Genomic DNA, 22,019 nt, shown 5'->3' with positions numbered 1-22,019 from the left:
CCCCAATATTCAGCCGGTGGCGGTCAGCGTTTTTTTAAACGCTGATCGTCGCCAGCTAAATTATCCCCCGATATTCTGTGTCTGGCCATGTCCAGGCACCATCACTGAATATCAGGCAATAATTTGTGATGGGCAGGCTGCCGAAGGTTATGTGGGCCTGGCCAATATTCAGCCAGGGTCGCAGAAGAGTTATGCGGCCCCAGCTTAATATTGAGCCGCTTTGGCCACCAGTTAACATTTTTTTTTCAAAAAATAAAAGCCCCTGAGCCCCCTCCTGACCCAGTTTCCTTCCTTCCCTCCCCTGCACATTAAGACCCTCCCCTTGCATGACTCCTGCCTCCCCCCAATGGTGAAGGTAAGCCCTTCCCCGCAGCTTACCTACATCCCCAGTAGTCCAGCGGGGTCATTGGGGACAGGCTATTCACCACTGTCTGGTTAAGTGCTGCTGAATATCCCCAGTTAGGCTTAAATTGCTTTGAATATTGATCTCTATGTGTTTATGTCAACATGTATATGGCAAGATCTAGTTTATACAATAAAAATGAAAGCTCAATTTGATGGTCTCCAGGTGAAGAAAGCAGTGCTGATGTGTTTTATTTCTGTATTTGTAGGTAAAGGAGATTTGATTGGTTCTGACTTTTTAAACAAGGATCAGGTGATCAAGACCAATGCCAATGTGAAGGCCCTGACTTACTGTGACCTCCAATACATCAGCCTAAAAGGCATGAGAGAAGTTCTGGAACTGTACCCTGAATACTCCCAGAAATTCATTGCTGAAATCCAGCACGACTTGACGTACAATCTGAGAGAAGGAAGTGAAACAGATGTAAGTGATGTCAAATATTTACTTGTTATAACTCCAGCATTCATTGGTAATAAATGTTGACATCTTTAGATCAAACTGAAAGTAAGATTAACTTCTACTTCTAAGAGTGTGGCACCATGAATGATGCACAAAATGTTTTTGGGTGAGAATGAGATAGCTTGAAAAGTAAGTTGATCACTGAAAATGTATGCAGACCACAAGCATAACAGAATTAACCAAACACAGGAATAGCACAGATTACCCATTGACCACATCGTTTTCTTACCAATGAATGCATTTAGTACCATGGGGAATAATTTCTACATATAAGCATCAAGCCACTTGCTTCATGTATGTGTACTGAAGGTGATGTGTATATAAGCCTGAGAACTTTCATTCTCAATACGCTACCTGGGTTCCATTTTTGTACACATTAACTTTGTGAAATAAATTCTTAACAATCTCATTCCTTTCAGTAATTATACTACAGCAGGACTTCCCAGTCAACTTTTCGTATATCCATAATGAACAAGCAAAAGATACATTTCTTACAATGAAGGTGCTGCATGTAGATCTCTCTTATGTATGTTCATTATGGGTATTCTAAATTTTCAAGCCATTGTGGGATCTCAGGATACATTTGGGATCCCTGAAGTACAGCTTGGTCTTTCTGTATCTGTGCTCAGTTCTGATGTTTCTTTGTCTTTTAGTTCATGGATTTCATCTTGGGTCCAAATATGTAGTGAATTCCAATAGATCTCATTCTATTTCTTGATGAATGGATTACCCATATTTACTGACATTTGCTGGCTTTCAGCATATCTTCAGGAAATGGATTTCTGCTTAGGTTTACTGTATATAATGAACTCAAGAGGATTCCAGTATGTTCCCTAATGGAAGAAGGGTTGGTGCAAAGCACATCAGTTTTTTGACCATGTGAGAGAATTTCCTAGTGAGAGATACTTATTTATATAAAGGATCTAAATTGCAGTTATATTTTTATATTGAGACTATTGTTTATAAAACTAATAAATGTATTCCTTCTTCCTTCATTGGACACATGGATATAGCTGGAAGTTGAGGGGTCCTGATACCTCTTGCACCTCTTTTGGGCTCCTGACTTCTTCCACTAGGGAGATGATAAACTTCAAGACCCTCAGTGCTTTGAACTTCTTAACTACTGGTTACAATAATCGTACAGCCATAGAGGTTGGGGTTGTTCCAAACAAAATGACTGACCCACATAGTTATGAAATGGTGATAATTTGGAAATGACATCCATATAGAAAGAAAAATAGAAAACAGCAGCAAAATGACTACTACTAATAATAATTTCTATAGTGCTACTAGGGCTCTACACATTATATTCAGGTACTTTTTCTGTCCCTAAAGGGCTACAATCTAAGTTTTTGTACCTGGGGCAATGGAGGTTTAAGTGGCTTGCCCAAAGTCACAAGGAGCTGCAGTGGGAATTGAATCCAGTTTACCAGGATTGAAACCTGCTATATTAACCATTAGGCTACTCCTCTACTCAGTTCATAAATCAGCAATAAAGGCTTTGGCTCCCAAACCCCTTTTCAGGATACTCTTTAGAGACCTTCCCTAACTTTGGAGCTTCCCTTAGTGCTACCTAATTCTACTTGATGACTCGGTTTCAACTCCCACAATGAGTATTCACTATTCTAATGATTCTCTACAGCTTGTACTACTAATGTCTTCTTTGCTACTATTTGCTTGTTGAACCCTCTTTTGTAGAAGACATATACTCACTGAAGCCTTTCTACTCTGAAGTGCAGATTCACTTCTTTTTTAGTTTTGGGAGCCAATTCCCTAGACAAGCATGTGGAGAAAAGAATACTTTTCTTTGTAGTGAAGCAACATCTGATTCTGGCACAAAGTCTCTCACACAGGGGCATAGCTACGGGTAGGCCTGGGTGGGCCCAGGCCCACCCAATCTTGGCTCAGGCCCGCCCGCCCACCCACCTGCCAAGTCTTCCACATTCAGCAGGAGACTCCCACTTTGGCAGGTCATCTCCCGCACTCCCGCAAAAGCGGGAAAGTGTCCTGCTGAGATGATCCTCCGCCGCTACAGCCACCACTGCGTCTCTGTGAGCAGCCTCAGCAAAAGAAGAAAATGAATATATATAGTGCCCACCCATATTAGCTCTGGGCCCAGCCAAAATGTCAGGTCTGGCTACGCCACTGCTCTCATAATGACTCTAGATTTCATTCTCCAGCAGCTCCATGGACTCCCACCTTGAATCCTGAATAGTCTATGGCAGGGGTTCTCAATCCAGTTCTCAGAACACACCAAGCCATCTTAAAAACCAGGCTGGCTGGGTGTGTCACAAGAACTGGGTAGAAACTCACTGAGTTAGGGGGGGAAAGTACCAAAATGTCTTGTCTACTTCATTCTGTTTCCATGTTGTTCACTCCCAATCCTGAAGAGCTGCCAATGGGTCAGGTTTTCAGGATATCCCTAATGAATATGCATTTGCTAAATTGCTAGGCTACTAAAACTTATTTCCTAGTCAACTGACTGGTTAATATTAATTCTTCATATATAGGTTGGCTTGCCTCCTGTGGGCTGAATATCTGTTGGACCCTTTTTAAATCTGGGCGCTCTGGGTCATCTCCACATGTAAATAGCAGTATTCTGAAATCACCATTTAAGCATGTATGCAATCTGCACATGTAAATGTTACTATTACATGGGGAGATGCTGCATATGGCTTCTAAAAGACCTCCTTAACCTGTTTGTGATGGCATGAAGTTAGCTAGCAATTCTAACTATTAGTACATGTTCAATTTGGTGTATTTTATATGATGTGCAAGATATTAAGCACTTAATAAACATGGAAATAAACTAAACTTGGAATACTTACTGATGCTTCTGAGCTGTGGTGAGAACATTACAGCTTTTTTCTTAGGTGTCATTCATTGTCCTGAGGTGCCTGTGACTTATAGAATTGTACGCAATGGTCTCACTGTGAGTTTAGCCTTTGCCCTGCATGCACTACACAAGAGGTTTCTACCAGGCAGGAATCAGCTAAATAAACCACTTTGGAGAACAAGCATATGAGTTCTAGGATCTTTTAGAAGCACGCCAAAGCCAGTCTTTTCACTTTTCTAGTGCCCTTCTTATCCACTCTGACCCCAATGATAAGCTCAAAAAGAGAATCCAAATGCCACTGGGCTCACTTGGACAGTTCTCTTTATTTCAGTGAAAGTGGCAGCAGCCTCTTCAATTACAGAGTGGGAGACTGAATGGCGAAAAATAAAATTCATACTATGGTAACCTGATGTTTGTTAGGTTCAATAAAACTTTAGTCAATTAATATGTGCCACTTTACAAAAATCTATTTTTTTATTTTGGAGTGTTCAATATATTGCTGCATGAACATCTGTTAGGATAAGCTGTTTTCTGACTGGCTAGCAATATCTCCCCATGGCTTATGTTTCTAATCATTTTGCGCAGTACAATATAAATAATGCCAGCAGAATAGAACATTGTGACAGCATAATAGCCGCCTGCTTTGAAAATAGACATATATTACAGTGAAGAGATCATTATGCAGACTGTAAAGGTATCAAATCACAACGAGCAGCTTTCTCATGTTAAATCATAGGTCCAGAATTATACTGGTCTTAGGGGAGTAAACATTGTACAGTTGTATAAGAACAGCTTGATTTCTGTCCACTGGTGTTTTTAAAGGGTACAATAGAAGCAGGACTAGTACAAGGGTATTAGGCACCCTAGGAGAACCTTCAGCCTTACAACACCCCTTTTCTACTTCCCAACTTCCTTTCCCCCAAGATATTGATAACTAAACTCAAAACGTTTGATTATCCCACCACCTCTCCTCCCACGACAATGCTGTAATAACACATAATGGGATCTAGTTACTAAACCATGGTAAAATTTAGCATTTTACAACAGCGCAATTTACCGTAGGAGTCACTAAACTGCATTATTCTACTTCCTTGGAACATGAGGTCCTTAACACGTGGCCTGATACTAGTAAGAAGCATTCTTAAAGGAGCCCAGTAAAATACCTCATGAACGCCCCACCCACCAGAAATCCCCCTGAAACCCAGTCTATTCCTCCTATCCCCCCTGAAGTTCCCCCCCCCCCAACCTTCTCTCCCTGAGAAGGCATCCATTCACCTACCACCAAGGCATCTTCCACTGTCCATGTCAAGCCCCCTAACCTGCCTGGAATATATTCCCCCCTCCTCACCCAAAGACACCCCAGTACCTACCAGGAATTCCCTAGTGTGTTAGTATCTCTTTTTTACATACAAAATTTCTCTGCTGATGTTGGTCTCCTCTACAAAAATTGGTGTAAAGGGTAATGGATTTGATATACCACCTTTCTGTGGTATAACCAAAACGATTTACATTTATTATTTTGCAAGTACTTTCTCTGTCCCTAGTGGGCTCACAATCTAAGTTGTTTTTTTTTACCTGGGGCTACAGAGGGTAAAGTGACTTGCCCAGAGTCACAAGGATGGAAAAAAGTAGTGGCAGGTGACACAAACAGTGACGTGTGTCAGAGGAAATAGATCCCAACTGGAAACAAAGTAGATCACCTGTGTGGTATAATCTGCTTTATTGATAAAACGTCTTGTATAAACCTCAACGTGGGCACATTGGGGGAGTTTCTATATATAGTGTCTAAAAAATTGGTGCTGAAATCAGTACCGACTAAGCGTATTCTATAATCGGCGCCGATTAAAGAATATGCTCAGTTGATATTTCAGCACCTAAAACTATGCGCATCCATTTACACCAATGAAAACGTAACATAAATCCATGCACATAGATGTACATGCAGTGGGCCATATTCTTTAACTACATAAGTAAATTTTGGAATGCCCACAAAACACCAATTTTCCCGCCCATAACTATGCCCCTTTTTGCCTGCACGTGTTAGAAGTTCAACGCACTTTGTAACAGAATACACTTAGCGAATTGTGCGCCTACATTCTAATCAGTGCTCATTAATGCTTAAGTGCTGTTATCAGTGCTCATTTGCTTGTTAAGTTAAGTGCATTGTTATCGAATCTGCTTGGATTTTGATCTCTAGGCGTGCTATACAGAATCCCCAGGATTTCTACAAATGCGTACATCAAGGGAATGACAAATCACTGCAGAAGCAGATAAAATTAAATTACAACTTCTGAATCAGAGTTGAAAGACAACATCTAAGTCATGAGCACAGCGCTTAGAGCCGATTACCCTGACTTACAAGCACAGCTCCTGGTGTCCTGTCTCAGATTTCTCAAGAATCTGTGCTGTTATAAAATAGGCACCCAGAACTAACCCATCAGTGAGGAAATTCACAAGCACAAGTTTGCACCTGCGCCAGAATGATATAAATTTGTGCATGTATATTCTCATATATTTTATGAAGTTTAGCATACACCCCAAAGAATGCCTATGTATGGTCTCCATAAAAGCATAAAGAGGCATACAGCGAGAATTCTGTATAAGTACATAAGTATTGCCATACTTGGAAAGACCAAAGGTCCATCAAGCCCAGCATCCTGTTTCCAACAGTGGCCAATCCAGATCACAAATACCTGGCAAGATCCCAAAAAAGTACAAAACATTTTATACTGCTTATCCCAGAAGTAGTGGATTTTCCCCAAGTCCATTTAATAATGGTCAATGGACTTTTCCTTTAGGAAGCCGTTCAAACCTTTTTAAAACTCCGCTAAGCTAACCACCTTTACCACATTCTCTGGCAACAGTGGCGTCCAAAGTTAGCCACCGGGATGATGCACGCTAAGGGCTAGATTCTATATATGGCGCCTAAATGGCACCAAGATAGCACTGTTCACTGAGCTGTGCTTAAAGTTAGGCACGATTTATAGAACAGGACTTATGCCCAGGAATCGTGCCTAACTTTAGGCTTGGCCATTTGCACCAACTGAAACATGGTGCAAATGTACGCACCTAAATTAGGCGTGTTTCCCCTTTATTCTATAATAACATGCATACATTTTAGGAACGCCTTGGTTACAGCCATGACCCACCCATTTCTATGAATCTCAGGATTGCACACAAGACTGTGTGCGTACATTTGGACGCCATTCATAGAATTGCCCTTAATATGTATTTCTGAGAATCTCCTGCCCAGAATGGATACCCACAGCAGAATCACAATCCTGACTTGAGTGGATAGTTATCTAGGTCCCTAGCACTGAATATCGATGGTACCCAGATAACTTCCAGGAGCCACCTTATTCCTGGATATGCAGCACCAGTATTGGGGTAAGTCCAGCTCTAAATATCTGGGTACAACTTTAAATGCTGTGTTCAGCGTTTTAAATCTATGACGACCACGGAGTAAAAATATCAGAGGGAAGAGCCTCCAGGTAACTGCTGAGGCTACCCATACCTAGGAACCAAATAGTGGAATTCCTTACCACCCAAAAAAGAAATATACAGGAATAAACCAAATTCCGCAAAATCCTCAAATCGTTCCTCTTCAAGCAAACCCTCACAAAGAACAACCATATCTCAAACTACTAATTCTTACCTGAATTGGTTATTACTTTATTTACCATTAACTTTCTCAATTCTTCATGTACAATTTCTCATTCATAATAGATTTTCTAACTGTTAAATATCAAGTTATCCCAGTACATCTATGATATTGTAATGTATAATTGGGTTCTTAGAAAAAATTACTTTCTTATGCATTAATCTCTCTTATTGTAAGCCACATTGAACTCAAACTTGTTTGGGATAATGTGGGATATAAATGTCACAAAAAAATAAATAAATATGATCTAAGAAACTGACCTGCTCTCTTGGGGTCCAACAACTCCAAATCACCATCAGTAAAGGCTTTTACCCCTTCCCCAAATTTCACCCAACACTCAGGGCAGTCCATTCTCCTGAAGAACCATTTCTACTGAGTCAGCGGCATTACACATCATCAACTGTAGGGCAACAGATCCTGTTAATTGTAATAAGACCAATAGAGGACCACTGTAAGATCGATAGAAAAAATGTGGTGTGGACTGAACAATATGGGTGTCCATCAGTCTGAGCCCCACTGCTAATTGCGCATCTGGATAGATAGTGTGCCTTCCTTTTCTTTTAACCATATTATATTGAAAATAAAAAGCAAGATAACTGAGGCAAGATGGACCCTGAGCAGCAGAGCTCCCTCATAGCATCTGGTCAAAGCACCTGATTATCTCATTTCAGGGTTTCAACTATCTTCTAGCTGTCTGTTTTAATTGGCCCTGCCCCATGAACTGTTGTAATAGCTCCCAATTCAGTTCTTCCACTTCACTCAATAATTGCAAACTCCAGGCTTTTCAGTTATATACACACACTTAGCAATCAGGTGGAATTTACGAGCCTTTGAATATTGTCCTCCCCACCTCTTTCTACCTCTTGTTTATCCTTTTTTTTTATCTGAAGCAAAGTGGAAGTGGCCAAGAATGTGCTGTCAGGATAAATAACAAGCCCCCAAAGCCAATTCCCCCTAAAACATTCTCAACATAGTGTAACTCTTGAATCTGAGACTTCCAAATTGCTACTAAATTAAAGCAGAACCTCCTGTTTACTCTCCCTGGACACTTGGTTCCCCAAGATAAATATTGTTCCACAGTTTATCTTCCTTTCGTGGACCCAGGAGTCTCAGAGTGCTCCAGGCTGCTGTGTTGCTGTAAATCAGGAGAGTTCCTTGGCTGAAATGCAGTTGACCATTAGGAATGGAAGTCTCTAGAGTTCATTGTTGACTTGGAAGATGAGAAAGACTGAAACCACAGAAAGAAATCCAGATGGGATATGAAGGATACCTTTACAATCTGAAAAGCAGAGAATGTTAGGCTTGATGAGATTTAAGATAAATGCATAACCAGGCTGCTGCTACAATAAGCTGGGAAGATAGCTGGGAAGAGTGAACAGAAAGTAGTTTAGTGACAAGAAAAATATTTGAGTGATATAAGTGAATGATATAAGCAACTGAATAAGAAATAAAGGCACTCAAGAGATGACTGTAGCTAGAAAAATATAATACAATAGCCCAAGGGCAGAACCTTATGGAAAACCAATTTTAGAGACAGAGGATTGAAGAAAGAGAAGCTAATGATAAAGACAGATCCTTCTGCCTCAGGCCAGCCCAAATAGTATGCCTTTTACAATATTTACAGCTTTAAATGAGGACAACTGTGTAGGAGAGGGGTTAGTATGTTGTGGTGAACTAGTATAGCTGCCAGAAATGGGAGGAATGAATGTGCTGGGGAAACATACAGTGTCATAGAGGTTAAAGATATTTACTTGTAAAAACCTTTTTCACAGAAACTTCATTCTTTCCTAGGGTTGTGAATACAGAAATAGAAACTAAATCTGACAGTAGCTGGAATCAGGAGAGAGTAGCAGAAAAGAAATGGTTTATTAAATTTTGATATATTGCTTCTCACTACAAAAAATAACAAGGTGGTTTACAATAAAACCAATTAGAGATTGGGAAAAGAACTCTAAGAAACGAAAGGGGACTTGATATACTGAAGTTTTTGCAACTACATTCAAAGCGGTTTACATATATTCAGGTACTTATTTTGTACCAGGGGCAATGGAGGGTTAGGTGACTTGCCCAGCTTTACAAGGAGCTGTAGTGGGAATTAAACTCAGTTCCCCAGGATCAAAGTCTACTGCACTAACCACTAGCCTACTCCTCCACTGCTGTCTTTCAATAGGATTTTCCCCTGCTCTCTTCTCACCCATCATCTCAGCCTCCCAGCCACAGAAAGCAAAATCTTTGCTTTAACATAGTAAATGATGGCAGATAAAGACCCGTTTGGTCCATCCAGTCTGCCTACCAAGGAGGCCACAGTCGTACCTGCCAATCCATGCAGGTTACACCTCTCTATGCCCTTTTAAAGTGTGAAGGTCGTTACAATTTTTCTTTGATTCCATACTCTTTCTATATTGGGATTTTCTATGTTTATCCCACACATTTTTGAATTCCATTGCTGGTTTTGTCCCTACCACCACCATCGGAAGAGTATTCGAAGCATCAACCACCTTCCCTATTTAAAAAAAAAAGTATTTCCTGATGTTACACCTAATCTATCACTCTGCATCCTCAATTCATGTCCTCTAGTTCTACTGCTTCCCCATCTGTGAAAAAGATCTGTCTCTTAAAACCTTTCACATAGTTAAACATCTGTATCATATGACCCCTCTCCCCTTTCTAAAAGCCACGCCTGCTCAAGGATGCCTGTTGCCAATCACTAGTCCAGGTTGTCCTGGCATCCTCCATACTGTGGTGACTGAATTCTAGCTATATGCGTCAGCATGGTCAGTCCATGAGGAGAACAGTTTTTAAAGTGTTCACATAGGTTAACGTGTGTACCCATGTTAAACAGGCTTTTGAAAGTTGTCTACTCTCCATGCTGATAAAAATAAGTGTGCTGTCTCACAGCCTCATGGTGCAATTCGTAAGTCACTTGCCTGCTGTGACCACAATCTAAGTGTAAATCCCCCATCAGGATTTCTTTCTGGTAGCTGGCATCTGGCTACATCAACTATCCATCCAGTTTTGGTCAGTAAGCAAGTACGTGGCCTTAACAGGGGAGGTAAAAGATGACTGGAGAAGGCAATGGTAAACCACCCTGCTAATAGACTATCAAGAAACCATCACACAAATGGCTGCACCCTCATAAGTTGTCTATGTGCTGTGTACAGTGAGACTGCCTTTATTTTTTGTACCTTCATAGCATGAGTATTTTTGGCAACAGGCAGTGCATTTTTTCTAGCGAAAAAGGTGTTGGTACTCAAATGCCGGACCACCCTTCAGGGGTGGGGCGATCACTGAGGGACCCACCCCACAATAGCCAGGCCCCCTGCAACCAGTCACAGAAACTATGACAAGGCAGAATTGGTGTGTAGAGCCTGAGCTCTTTCATTAAAACTTGGGGATCATGGGTCAATTTTAGCAGACAATGGAAAAGGTGCCGGTACTCAGTACCCCCTCAAAAAAAGCCCTGGCAACAGGGAACTGGCGTGTTTCTCTGGGTGGAGTGAAGTACGTATGCAGTTTTGGTTTTAGAATCCCTGCATTTGCTTTTCCCTGTAGACCTGGCCTGCACAGAAAGCAAATGCAGAGTACCTGTGGAACTTACTGGTTGGGTTTTCAGAAAATTAGCTTGCAGATTATACCCTGCAACCTAAGAAAAATTGCCCCCAAACTGCATGATATCTTCATATCCCTTCAGAGTTCCCCATGATTTTGTATTATCAAGAGGACTGATGTTTGCAGGTTTATTAGTTACATACAATTACATGCTTTAAAACTTGAAATCGGCTCCTATATCCATACTGAGATTCTGCATTGCATTGTCACAGCATAGTAAGCAGGACCTGGTTTACAAAGAGACTTATGTGTAGAACAGCGTGGATGATTGGAGCTGATTTAGGATTCCTGACAGCATATTTCAAAGGGGGCAAAATATCTTGCAGCCTTTCATCTGCTTGAAGAACAAATGCCTTGTTCTAAGAATAGCTCCTGCAGCTAAATATAGGCACAGCTTGTTTCTCTTGCAAAAGACTTGCCTGCAGAAAAAATCACTGGGGAACCTATAAATAGAATTTTAATGTGCCTGCTCCTTCTATATTGCCAATCTAATTACCAAAGCCAAGTGAAGGATGGTTTTAAATGCTTCTCACCTAGTACAAAGGACACAATGCCAGTTTTCTGATTTATTATGGAATCCTATTTATGTGCTCGCTGCTGTATCTAACTCAGAACTCTGTTCTTTAAGATTGTGTTTGTAATTCTGTTTCACATCAAGGCTATTATGCAGTTATGGTTTATCCATTGCTCCTTTATTATTTCTTCAGCTGCCAGAAGCATTGTTTAAAATGTGCTCTGATGGTTGCAATATCCATCAAGCTTTTAGCCTTCTCAGTTCTGAACAAGAAGGATTTGAGCACTGATAGTCATCTGTCTATGAATTTGGAAGTAGACCTGGATTTATTTTTCAATACTAAAAAAAAAAAAAGGACTGGGACCCTTTTGCAGTATCTCATGCGACAGAAATTCTCTATTTTTTTAATACTAATCTTAAATTGTAATACTGTGGTTGAGTTCTGCCTTCCCTTAGAAGCTACATGTTAAGGTGTAAAATTATATTGTGAGTGGGGTTCGTGGAGCACGGTGGAGGTAGGAAGGTTCATATATTTTTGTACACAAAACCCAATATGAAAAAATTCACAAATTTCAGGCCTCTCGGAAGAATATTTTCAAGCATAGACTACTATGTGGAAGAAACTCTATTTAAAATTATTATTATTATTAATGAGCTGCTGTGAAGCAAAATCATAGAAAGTGGTTTATTGTCCATGAAGATTTAAAAAACCAGCATGCAAAAAAAGACTTTTCATGGCAATTTTCACAAAGAATGTACCATCCCCTGTGCAGATCCTTCTAGTCTGAGACTTTCTAGGCATCACCTCTCAAGATTCACAGGAGGTGTCAGACCACCAACACTGATGGCACACCTTCTATTACAGGAATTTGCAGATGCTGCCCTACTGTGCATGAAGTTCATACCAATTATAGAATGATCCCTTCCTCCACCTCCCAACCCCAAGAGAAATTTCAAGAAGGAAAAGTAGAGGAGATGGAGGAGTGGAAGATGGCGCAGGGGTGTAGATACGGGTGGGCCTGGATGGGCCCAGGCCCACCTAATCTCGGCTCAGACCCACCCAGGCAGCCAGCAGCTCTCCGGTCCTCCTACTCCAGTCCTACCTGGCCTGCCACGATTGTGCTTACATTTTTTTTTTTTTAGTGCTGGCAGGTCGGACGGATCCTGAATTGACCTGGAAGTTGTAGGCCATAGCGCTGCAGCTGCACACCGGTGCAGCTACCGCTACCATCGCTCACTGCCTCCATCCGGTGTGTGGACTACTCTGCTCCTGCTTTGCCGTGCTCGCTTTCCTCCCTCCCCCCATGCGTCTGACGGCGCCATGGTGCAGAAATCTGCTGTCTGCCATCAGTGTCCCGCCGACTTACACACAGATAAGTAAAGCGCAGCCATTGATATAACTAAGATTTGCTTGCTTCAGTAGGCATCAGATTATTAAGCGTTAGAAAGGTGGAGGAAGGAGAGTCGATGATTAAGAACACATACAGCATTTAGATTCACCGTAAGGTGAAGTATGATCAGCTGTTTAAGATATATGAGACTCCTCCTGTAGAAAGAAAGAAAAAAAGAGATTTCTCCTGCACCGACAGATGCCTACAGCAGCAGTCATTTCTCTGTATTGTAGCTCTACTTCCGTTTTGATTTGTTATTATAGACATTAATAGTAGAGACTAGCTTTTTTTTTGACAGTATTCTAGAAATAAGCAGTGGATTTTCCCCAAGTCCATTTTAATAATGGTCTATGGTCACTGTCCATTTGGATGCTCACTAATCTCCCTCCCCCAACTGTTTGCTCCCCTTGTTTATCCCCTCTTGACCTGAAGCAGAGTGGAAATGGCAAGGTGGCTGTGGAGATACAGAACAAGTTCCCAAAGCCATGCTTCCTTTACCACATTTCTCAGCAAGTTCCGAGCTGGAACCAGGATATAAAAACAAACAAGATACAGGGAGAAAAAAAGAAATACTAGAAACTGAAGCAAAGTGTCCAGAGTACAGGTGTAATACTCAGTAGATTGGCAATCAAGTTGAGATATATTTTGACAATACGAGATTTCAAAATGTTATGAACATATAAATAATGTACTATCTTATCATAAACAGTAGTGGAAATGCTACAGAGATCTGAAGGCTGTGATGGTTTATAAAATGAAATATTGTACTTATTCTCCAAGATCATTCTGAGTTTTTTTAGTCATTTTATTTCAGACATATTGATTTTTCAGAACAGAACATATTGTGAAACCAGAAAAATGCAAAAAAGTTGTACTATAAATGCTAGAGACTGCAGCAAAATGCTAAGGACTCAAAAAAAGGAAACTCGCATAAAAAGAATAAATCTGACTGCAAGCCTAGGATTCCTGGGCTTCTCACTTATTATTAACAAGCAAAAAAAGCCCGTTTCTCATCTAGGAAGGCTCTCATCTAAGCGATTTCTTGTCTCTCCCCTACCCTCCCATCCCATCACATCCCAAACCCATCCATGTCCAGCAATTCTCCCCTCCCCTCGCATCCCTTCCCATCCATGTCCAGCAATTCTCCCCGCCCCTCGCATCCCATCCCATCCATGTCCAGCGATTCTCCCCTCACCTCCCCTCGCATCCCATCCCATCCCATCCATGTCCATTGATTCTCCCCTCACCTCCTCTCCTTATCCAGAAATTCTCCCCTCCTCTCCATGTCCAATGACTCGCTCCACCCCTGCCCCCATTTTAAGCACCCGAGTTACAGTTCAACCCCAGCCCTCACCTGCCCGCCCTCTTCTCTCACAACAGCCCTCCTTTCCTTCCATTTTACCTGAAGTCTCAGCGGCATCAGTGAAAGCGGCAGGCTCAGCTCACCTCCAGTCTGCCTTTTCCTTCTCTCTCAGTATCCTGCCCTCCTCTGATGTAATTTCCTCTTTCCACGAGGGCAGGACACTGAGAGGGAAGGGAAGGCTGGAGGCGAGCCGATTATGTATACGTCATTTGCATACGGTTACGAACCCAGCCAGCCACCATCCAGGGAGGCAGATTGACCAATTATTATATACAGATACGGCTTTGCTTTTCTAGAGGTATTTGTTGGTGTCAAAGTGCCTATTGTTGATGGTCAGCCCTTCTATTTATCTGTCCATCCAGCCCCCAGCCCCAGCATCAGTCCCCTTTCATCGGCCCTTTGTCCCAGCCCTCTTCTCTCATATGTAGTTCCCTTACCCCAGCCCTAGCTCCATGTCATGTTTCTTAACCGCCTTCTTCCAAACCCATCAGCCCCTTCTCTCAGCTCCCTTGATCCAGCCCTAGCCCTTTCTCCTACCTGCCCCAGTATCTAAATTTTTGGCACAGTTGCAGGATCTTGTTTCTTCACTTTTGCCTCTGCACTGTTCTTCAGCCAACACTGCTGTCAGAACCACAAGAGGGCTTAAAACGTGAGAACAAGAATGTCTATCCATAACTGTACCAATTCATTCGTTGTTTATGGGTTCAAAAATAAGGATGTTTCCTGATTTGGCAAGAGGAACACTAAATATTATACTGGGTCTTACAACACCAACATACAATCTAGTGAGAAAACAGAACAAACAAGACTGCTTCAGATCTGTACACAGAAACTAAATGCTTAGGTTTACCATATTTGCGGAGACAGAAAAGAAGACACAAAAAATAAAAATGGTTGCTACCTTTGCTAAAGAAATATTTAATCATAGCAAATGTGTAAATGGCTTTTAGTTAATAAGCACATAAGTACATAAGTATTGCCATACTGGGAAAGACCAAAGGTCCATCAAGCCCAGCATCCTGTTTCCAACAGTGGCCAATCCAGGTTACAAATACCTGGCAAGATCCCAAAAAAGTACAAAACATTTTATACTGCTTATCCCAGAAATAGTGGATTTTCCCCAAGTCCATTTAATAACGGTCTATGGACTTTTCCTTTAGGAATCCGTCCAAACCTAATGAACACACGTCAAACAGTGACTGACTTACAGTACAGAGGTAGACAATAATCTGCTTTTCAAAAACTTCCAGATTTGAGATTGACTGAGTCTGAGCCCAAGTGTACTTATCAGAAGAGTGGATATCCCTCTAGCTGCCGATAACCTCCTATGCGGGGTCCCTCAGGGATCTTCTTTATCTTCCCTGTTGTTTAACTTCTTTTTGGCTTCTCTGATTTCCCACGGTCAGCGTTGATGATACATTGAAACCTTCTGCTCAGTGTGCTGCAGCTAAGAAAGCAAATAGAATGTTAGGTATTATTAGGAAAGGAATGGAAAACAAAAATGAGGATGTTATAATGCCTTTGTATCGCTCCATGGTGCGACCGCACCTCGAATATTGTGTTCAATTCTGGTCGCTATATCTCAAAAAAAGATATAGTGGAATTAGAAAAGGTGCAGAGAAGAGCGACAAAAATGAAAAAGGGGATGGGACGACTTCCCTATGAGGAAAGGCTAAAGCGGCTAGGGCTCTTTAGCTTAGAGAAAAGGCGACTGAAGGGAGATGTGATAGAGGTCTATAAAATAATGAGTGGAGTTGAATGGGTGGATGTGAAGCGTCTGTTCATGCTTTCCAAAAATACTAGGACAAGGGGGCATGCGATGAAGCTACAATGTAGTAAATTTAAAATGAATTGCAGAAAATGTTTCTTCACTCAACGTGTAATTAAACTCTGGAATTCGTTGCCAGAGAATGTGGTAAAGGCAGTTAGCTTAACGGAGTTTTAAAAAGGGTTGGACGGCTTCCTAAAGGAAAAGTCCATAGACTGTTATTAAATGGACTTGGGGAAAATCCACTATTTCTGGGATAAGCAGTATAAAATGTTTTGTACATTTTTGGGACCTTGCCTGGTATTTGTGACCTGAATTGGCCACTGTTGGAAACAGGGCACTGGGCTCGATGGACCTTTGGTCTTTCCCAGTATGGCAATACTTATGTACTTATCTACTTATTGATTCAAATGTTTGACTTGTTTACATATGTACAGATGACATCTTAACAGTCGGCTACTGTTCCTCCTCAAGCTTTAGATATTACTCCTTTTGCAGGACTGTTTATTGGCGGTCCAGTATTGGCTTCAGTGGTACAGATTGGTTTTGAACGTGAAAAAAAACACAGCCTGTTTGCTTGTTGGTCATCTTCCTCTTCTGTCATCGCAGTCTGTTCTTTTTGGAAGACAGTTCCCAACTACTGCCTCATTTAAGTATTTGAGGATTCTTGTGGATTCCCACTTATGTTTTGATCTTCAGGTTTCATGGGTAGTGCACACAGGTTTTTATGTGCTTTGGCTGCTTCAGTCCCTGTGTCCTTGTCTTGTGGAAGCTTTACTACATTCTCTGTTGCACTCCTTATTTATGTCACGATTAGACAATGGAAATGTGGTCTCTAGTGGTGTTTCGCAGTTCTTGGTGAAGCGTTTATAGACTTTGCAGAATGGGGGAATCCGGTTGTTGGCAGGATTGCATAAGTATGATCATGTCAGCCTGATCTCTTTAAAGTTTCACTGGCTTCCATTTGCCTTCAGGATCAAGTTCAAGGTTTTATCCCTTTCCCATAATGCTTTGCATGAGGGGGTTCCTGCATACTAGGGGGCCATGATTCAAGCTTATGTCCCAGGGGGCGAGTTCTTTGCTCAGCTGTCTCGTCTGTATTGTCAGTTCCATGTTCCTTCAGGGCTTACTAAACCTCTACCAGAACTGGCACCTTTTTGGCTGGCCCCAGTTTTGTGGAGTTCCTTGCCTGTGGAACTGTGTGTGGAAATCCTTTTAAGAAGTTTAAGGCTATGTTGAAAACACATTTTTTTCAGGGATGCTTTCGAGTCCTAGCTCAGTTCTCCTACCCCCATATTGTCACCTGAGAGATTTTGAAGAGACTGTAGATTTTGGCACATATGTATGTTTGTTTTTTTGTTGTGTATTAGTTATTCATGTATATTGGAGTTTTTTGCTGATTTGTTTTTATTATTGTAAACCACCTGGATCTTGTATGGTAAAGCAGGGTATCAAGTTTAATAAACAATAAACTATATCTTATCAGTGCTTAAGTTACCCAGGGAGGATTAAGGGATATTTGCGTGTGAAGAAGAAGGTGAAGTGTTTGAAATTAGTTTCGGAACCAGTTGTCACTCGCAATCAATTTACATGATTTATATAGCAAGAAACCTGTCTAACACTGCTGGCATGTTTTCATTGCAGTAAGTGGTGAAGCAAATTGTGCATGACATGCTGTTCAACAGAATTTGCATAAGCTAAGTTCTTGAGTGGGAGAATGACAAGAGGGATTTCATAGAATTCCATATAGGAAGGCACAGAACAAGGATGCTAACTCAGGTTTGGAGGACTAAGCAATGTTTGATCTGTCAGTGGTGGACACTAGACAGCACATTTTGCAGGACTATGATTTAGATATTTTTTTCTTTTTAGCTGAAACTTAGCTTACGGAAGGAGGGATTGCTTTGAATGATCTATGCCATCCAGGACACCAAACAACTAAGGGACCCTTTAGCTAAGCCGTGTAAGCGCCTATGCATGCCAATCGCACATCAATTTGGAGTAACTCCCGGCAACCGCATTTCCTTTTTTGATGCATGTCCTCTACGCACACAGGAAAATAACTTTCATTTTCTGGCGCACAGCAGAAACCAGGCAGAAATCGTCATTCTACACGCATAGACGATTACTGCATAGTTAACATGTGAGACCTTATCGCTAAGTCAATGGCTGGCAGTAAGGTCTCAGAACTAAAATGGACGCGCGCCAAATTTTATCTTGCTGCACGTCCACTTTCAGCAAAAATTTTAAAAGGCCTTTTTTACAGGTGCGCTGAGAAATGGATCTGCGTGCACCCAAAACACGCACCTACACAAGCGCAGCCCATTTTTCGGCGCACCTTTGGAAAAGGGCCCCTAAATGAGGTGAATCTTGACTCCCAGTATCAATTGCTCATACAACACTATCAAATTGGGGCATGAAATTAAGTCTTTTTCCCCTCTAAGGTAGTGAAAAAATAACTAGACTTCCAGAGGTGTCATTACTGTTTTTGTGAAGGTGGGCCCTCAAAGCCTTTTTCATCTGCTTGGTTTTGCAAAATGTCTGATTAACGAACTGCTTTGCAAGATTTTGCATCACAGCAACTGATAAATGAGGAATTCAAATAAACTGTTCTGTGAAAGTTTCCCAGGTTAACCAGCGTGAAAACACTGGTATTTCTGGCATGTTTCCACATGTGCTGGCATTTTTGCACTAGTGAAAATGTAAAGCTCTATTATATGAGAACTACAGTACTCAAGTACTACAAAGTACTCAAAGAAGTTTTGTTCTAAAATTTCCTTTTTTGAGCACCAAGTTTATGTATTTTTAGCAACAATATCTTTAGCCTGGCTTACTAGATAATAAAATGAGTTTTAAGTGCAAAATAAATTAAGCTAACACAAGAATTTCCCCAACGTGTCTTTCCTTATCGTTTTCTTTTCTTGCAGGGTTATAAATCAGCTGAAAACCAAGTAACTGTTCTGCTTTTATTAGCTTATGAATTGTTCCTATTCCTTGAAGCATTATTAGGTCAAATTTGATAAGAGTCTCTGTAGTATCTTTACTTATCTTCCCAAAGACAACACTAAAAATGCTTAAACTTGCATTAAAATGTAATTTCAGATTCACAATTCAACCATTATGGAGATAAGGAGCAGCTAATGTTAGGCAGCAAGCATATGCAGAAGTGCTGGTATTCTCAATCTTTACATGCCAGTGTGAACACACATGTTTGTAAATAATAATCAACCTATACATTATTGTCTACGTGCATGTGTATCTTTAATAGCACAATCTTTGATGGTAGACATTCGTATGGGTGGAGTCTGGGTGGTATGTACACTTAAGAACTTATAAAATACTACAAGATATGGGGGCAGTTCTACTACTGGGTGCCTCCATTTAGGCACCCTGAGGATACATGGGAAGAGCCTATTCTATAATGGCACTCGGGTGCCAGGTTCCATCATAGAATACAGGTGTAACCTAATATTGGCATGCCAAACATATTCATACCCATAATTACACCCCTGATAGAGCTGGTATAAGTGTGGGAGTCTTGCTCATGTACTGCCCGTGTGTACACCTCCTTGTATTTACGTGCTATGTAAGTTAGGTATGCCATTACAGAGTAGTGCTTAGGCACCCTGCTGGCACCTTCATGGGTAAATGAACACTGTAAGGGGGCAGGCAAAGGTTGGGCTAAAAAAACATGAGAACAGGGGCTCAAGGAGGCAGGGAGCTACAGAAAGAAAGTTTCAGTACCAAGTTCCCAGTACACAGAGAGTTTGCCCCCTGGTGGCCGAAAGACCAACCAGAGTCATGAAAAGGGGGAGAAACTACCAGTCCCAAGAACCCTCTCTTCTGAGACAAGTCACACAGGCGCTGGGGGGGGGGTGGGGGGAGAGGATTGGGAAATGATTTCTGAAGAAGGTGATGAGGAACAGGTGGGAGAGCCAGGGGAGGAGGAGGCTGGGGATTATGATAAAATGGAAGTAGCTGAGGAGGAGGATATGGAGATTGCAGCTCTGGCTCAAACTGAGGAGAATACAGTGAGAGGATTGCTGGCAGTCACACTGAATCAGTTGTGGAAGGCTGGAGGGAAAAGGTTGAGGCAATGGGGAAAGACCCTATGGGCAAAAAAGACTCTATGGGAAAAGTGTATCAGGTAATTTGCCTCAGAGAATAGAAAGGGGTGTTGTCAAGTTTAAGCACAGGAGTGAAGGAAATGAAAAGAGATTCTGTTTATTTGATGAACGGTGACTATGTGAAGAAATACACCTGTGTTGTAGAGAAGAGGAAAACTTATTAACTGCTGTGAGCTTTAAAACAGTGTCTGAAAGGAAGACACGGTGAAACTAAATGAAAGAGAATCTGTTTGTTTGATTAACTGTGACTATGTGAAGAAATACACTGGTGTTGTAGAGAAGAGGGAAACCATATTAACTGCTGTGAGCTTCAAAACAGTGTCTGAAAGGAAGACATGGTGAAGCTTCTTCAGCTGTGTGCAGGGCTGAGGGGAAAAAAGGAAGTCTACTGTGGAACTATAAGCAGTATAATTAAGTATTGATCAAATAAAACCTTCATTTATAAGAAGCCTTGCATTTGGCATGCATTTTTGAAGAAGATAACCGTGAAGGTAGCAAGAACAGAGGTCCTCTAAGTGAAGGACTAGAGCTGGAGAGAGAGTTATGTAAAGTCCAGAATGTGGCAGATCTGCTCAGCTGATGGTGCATCAGAGGAAGCTAAGCAGAGTCAGCCCTGGCCAGGTCTTGGATGAGGAACCGGACTACAACACTTGTGCATGTAAGAACTACTACTACTACTTAACATTTCTAGAGCGCTACTAGGGTTACGCAGCGCTGTACAATTTAAGTATTATTCCAGGCATTGAAGCACATATCTAAGCCCGAACATTTTCATCAACTCTATGGCTGGCGTAAGAGCTCGCACCCTAACACATACACATGTGTCTATCTGGTTATATTAGTATGCTATAAAGGGAAGTAGATGCCAATGGTCCCTTTACAGAATAGGCTCTCAAAGGCACCACCTAATTGCCTAAATATATGTTACCCCAGGGCCGGCATTATGGGGAGGGGGGCAAACAGGGCAGTTGCCCTGGGCCCCACAGCTCCAGGGTGCCCCCCCCCCCCCCCCCGGTCTGCCATCTCCTCTCCCTTCTTGTCACCCCAGACCTGACAAGACTCCCACATTGAGCGGGAGACTCCCACTTTGACAGGTCATCTCCCGCATTCCCGCCAAAGCGGGTAAGTCTCCCGCTGACAGGGGCAGTCCTATAATGAGGCACTCTGCCCCACTCCTCCTCCGGCATCTTTCCCTTCCCTTCTATTCACTGCCACCACTCCCCCTGGGACCGGCATCTCCTCTTTTCCTTCTCAGTGCTACCTTTAATTTGTTTCAAAACTTGTCGAGTGGTGGCAGCAATTCACAGGTGCTGCCCTGCTGCTGCCAGTCTCACATTCTCTCTCTACTGCAGTGGCCCCCCCTCTCTGAGGTAACGTCCTGTTTCCTCTGGGGCAGTGGCATAGCTAGATGCTGCCACGGGGGCCTGGACCCCCCAAATTGGCTCTGGGCCCCTGGTTGGCTGGTGGGGGTCCCCAACTCCTGCCAGCTGAAGACTTCGTCCAGGGCTGGTCTGCAGTGGTGCTACCACATTACCTGCCATGCTCTCTCTTCCCCTCACGTCAGGCATGCTCCTTTTACAGAAATTGAAGTTTCACTAAAAGGAGTGTGCCAGACATGAGGGGAAGAGATAGCACGCCAGGCAGTTTGGCAGCGCCAGAGAGCAGTGCTGGACAAATTCTTCAGCTGGTGGTGGATGGGGACCCCCCCCCCCCCCCCCCAGAGCCAAGGAATTTGCAGTGGCAGTGCTTCAGCTGGCAGGGGTTGGGAACCCCTGCCAGCCAAGATGTACAGTGACGGCAGTGGGTGGTGACCAAAATGTGCCCCCCCCCCCCCCCACCTTGGGATCTGGCTCCCTCTCACCTCGAGGTCTGGCTATGCCTCTGCTCC

At 42.2% G+C, this 22,019-nt stretch overlaps 1 protein-coding gene across 1 annotated transcript in view; it reads left to right on the top strand.

Moving 5' to 3' along the window:
- Nucleotides 1-22,019, top strand: part of LOC115474743 (potassium voltage-gated channel subfamily H member 8-like) — a 625,512-nt gene that overhangs the window by 466,083 nt on the left and 137,410 nt on the right. Inside the window, exon 10 of the mRNA XM_030210385.1 lies at nt 612-826. Coding sequence (XP_030066245.1) covers nt 612-826 — 215 coding nt within the window. The remainder of the gene's footprint in view (nt 1-611; nt 827-22,019) is intronic.

Source organism: Microcaecilia unicolor, chromosome 7 (assembly GCF_901765095.1).
Source record: "Microcaecilia unicolor chromosome 7, aMicUni1.1, whole genome shotgun sequence".
NCBI lineage: Eukaryota > Metazoa > Chordata > Amphibia > Gymnophiona > Siphonopidae > Microcaecilia > Microcaecilia unicolor.
This window is presented reverse-complemented; position numbering and strand designations above follow the sequence as displayed.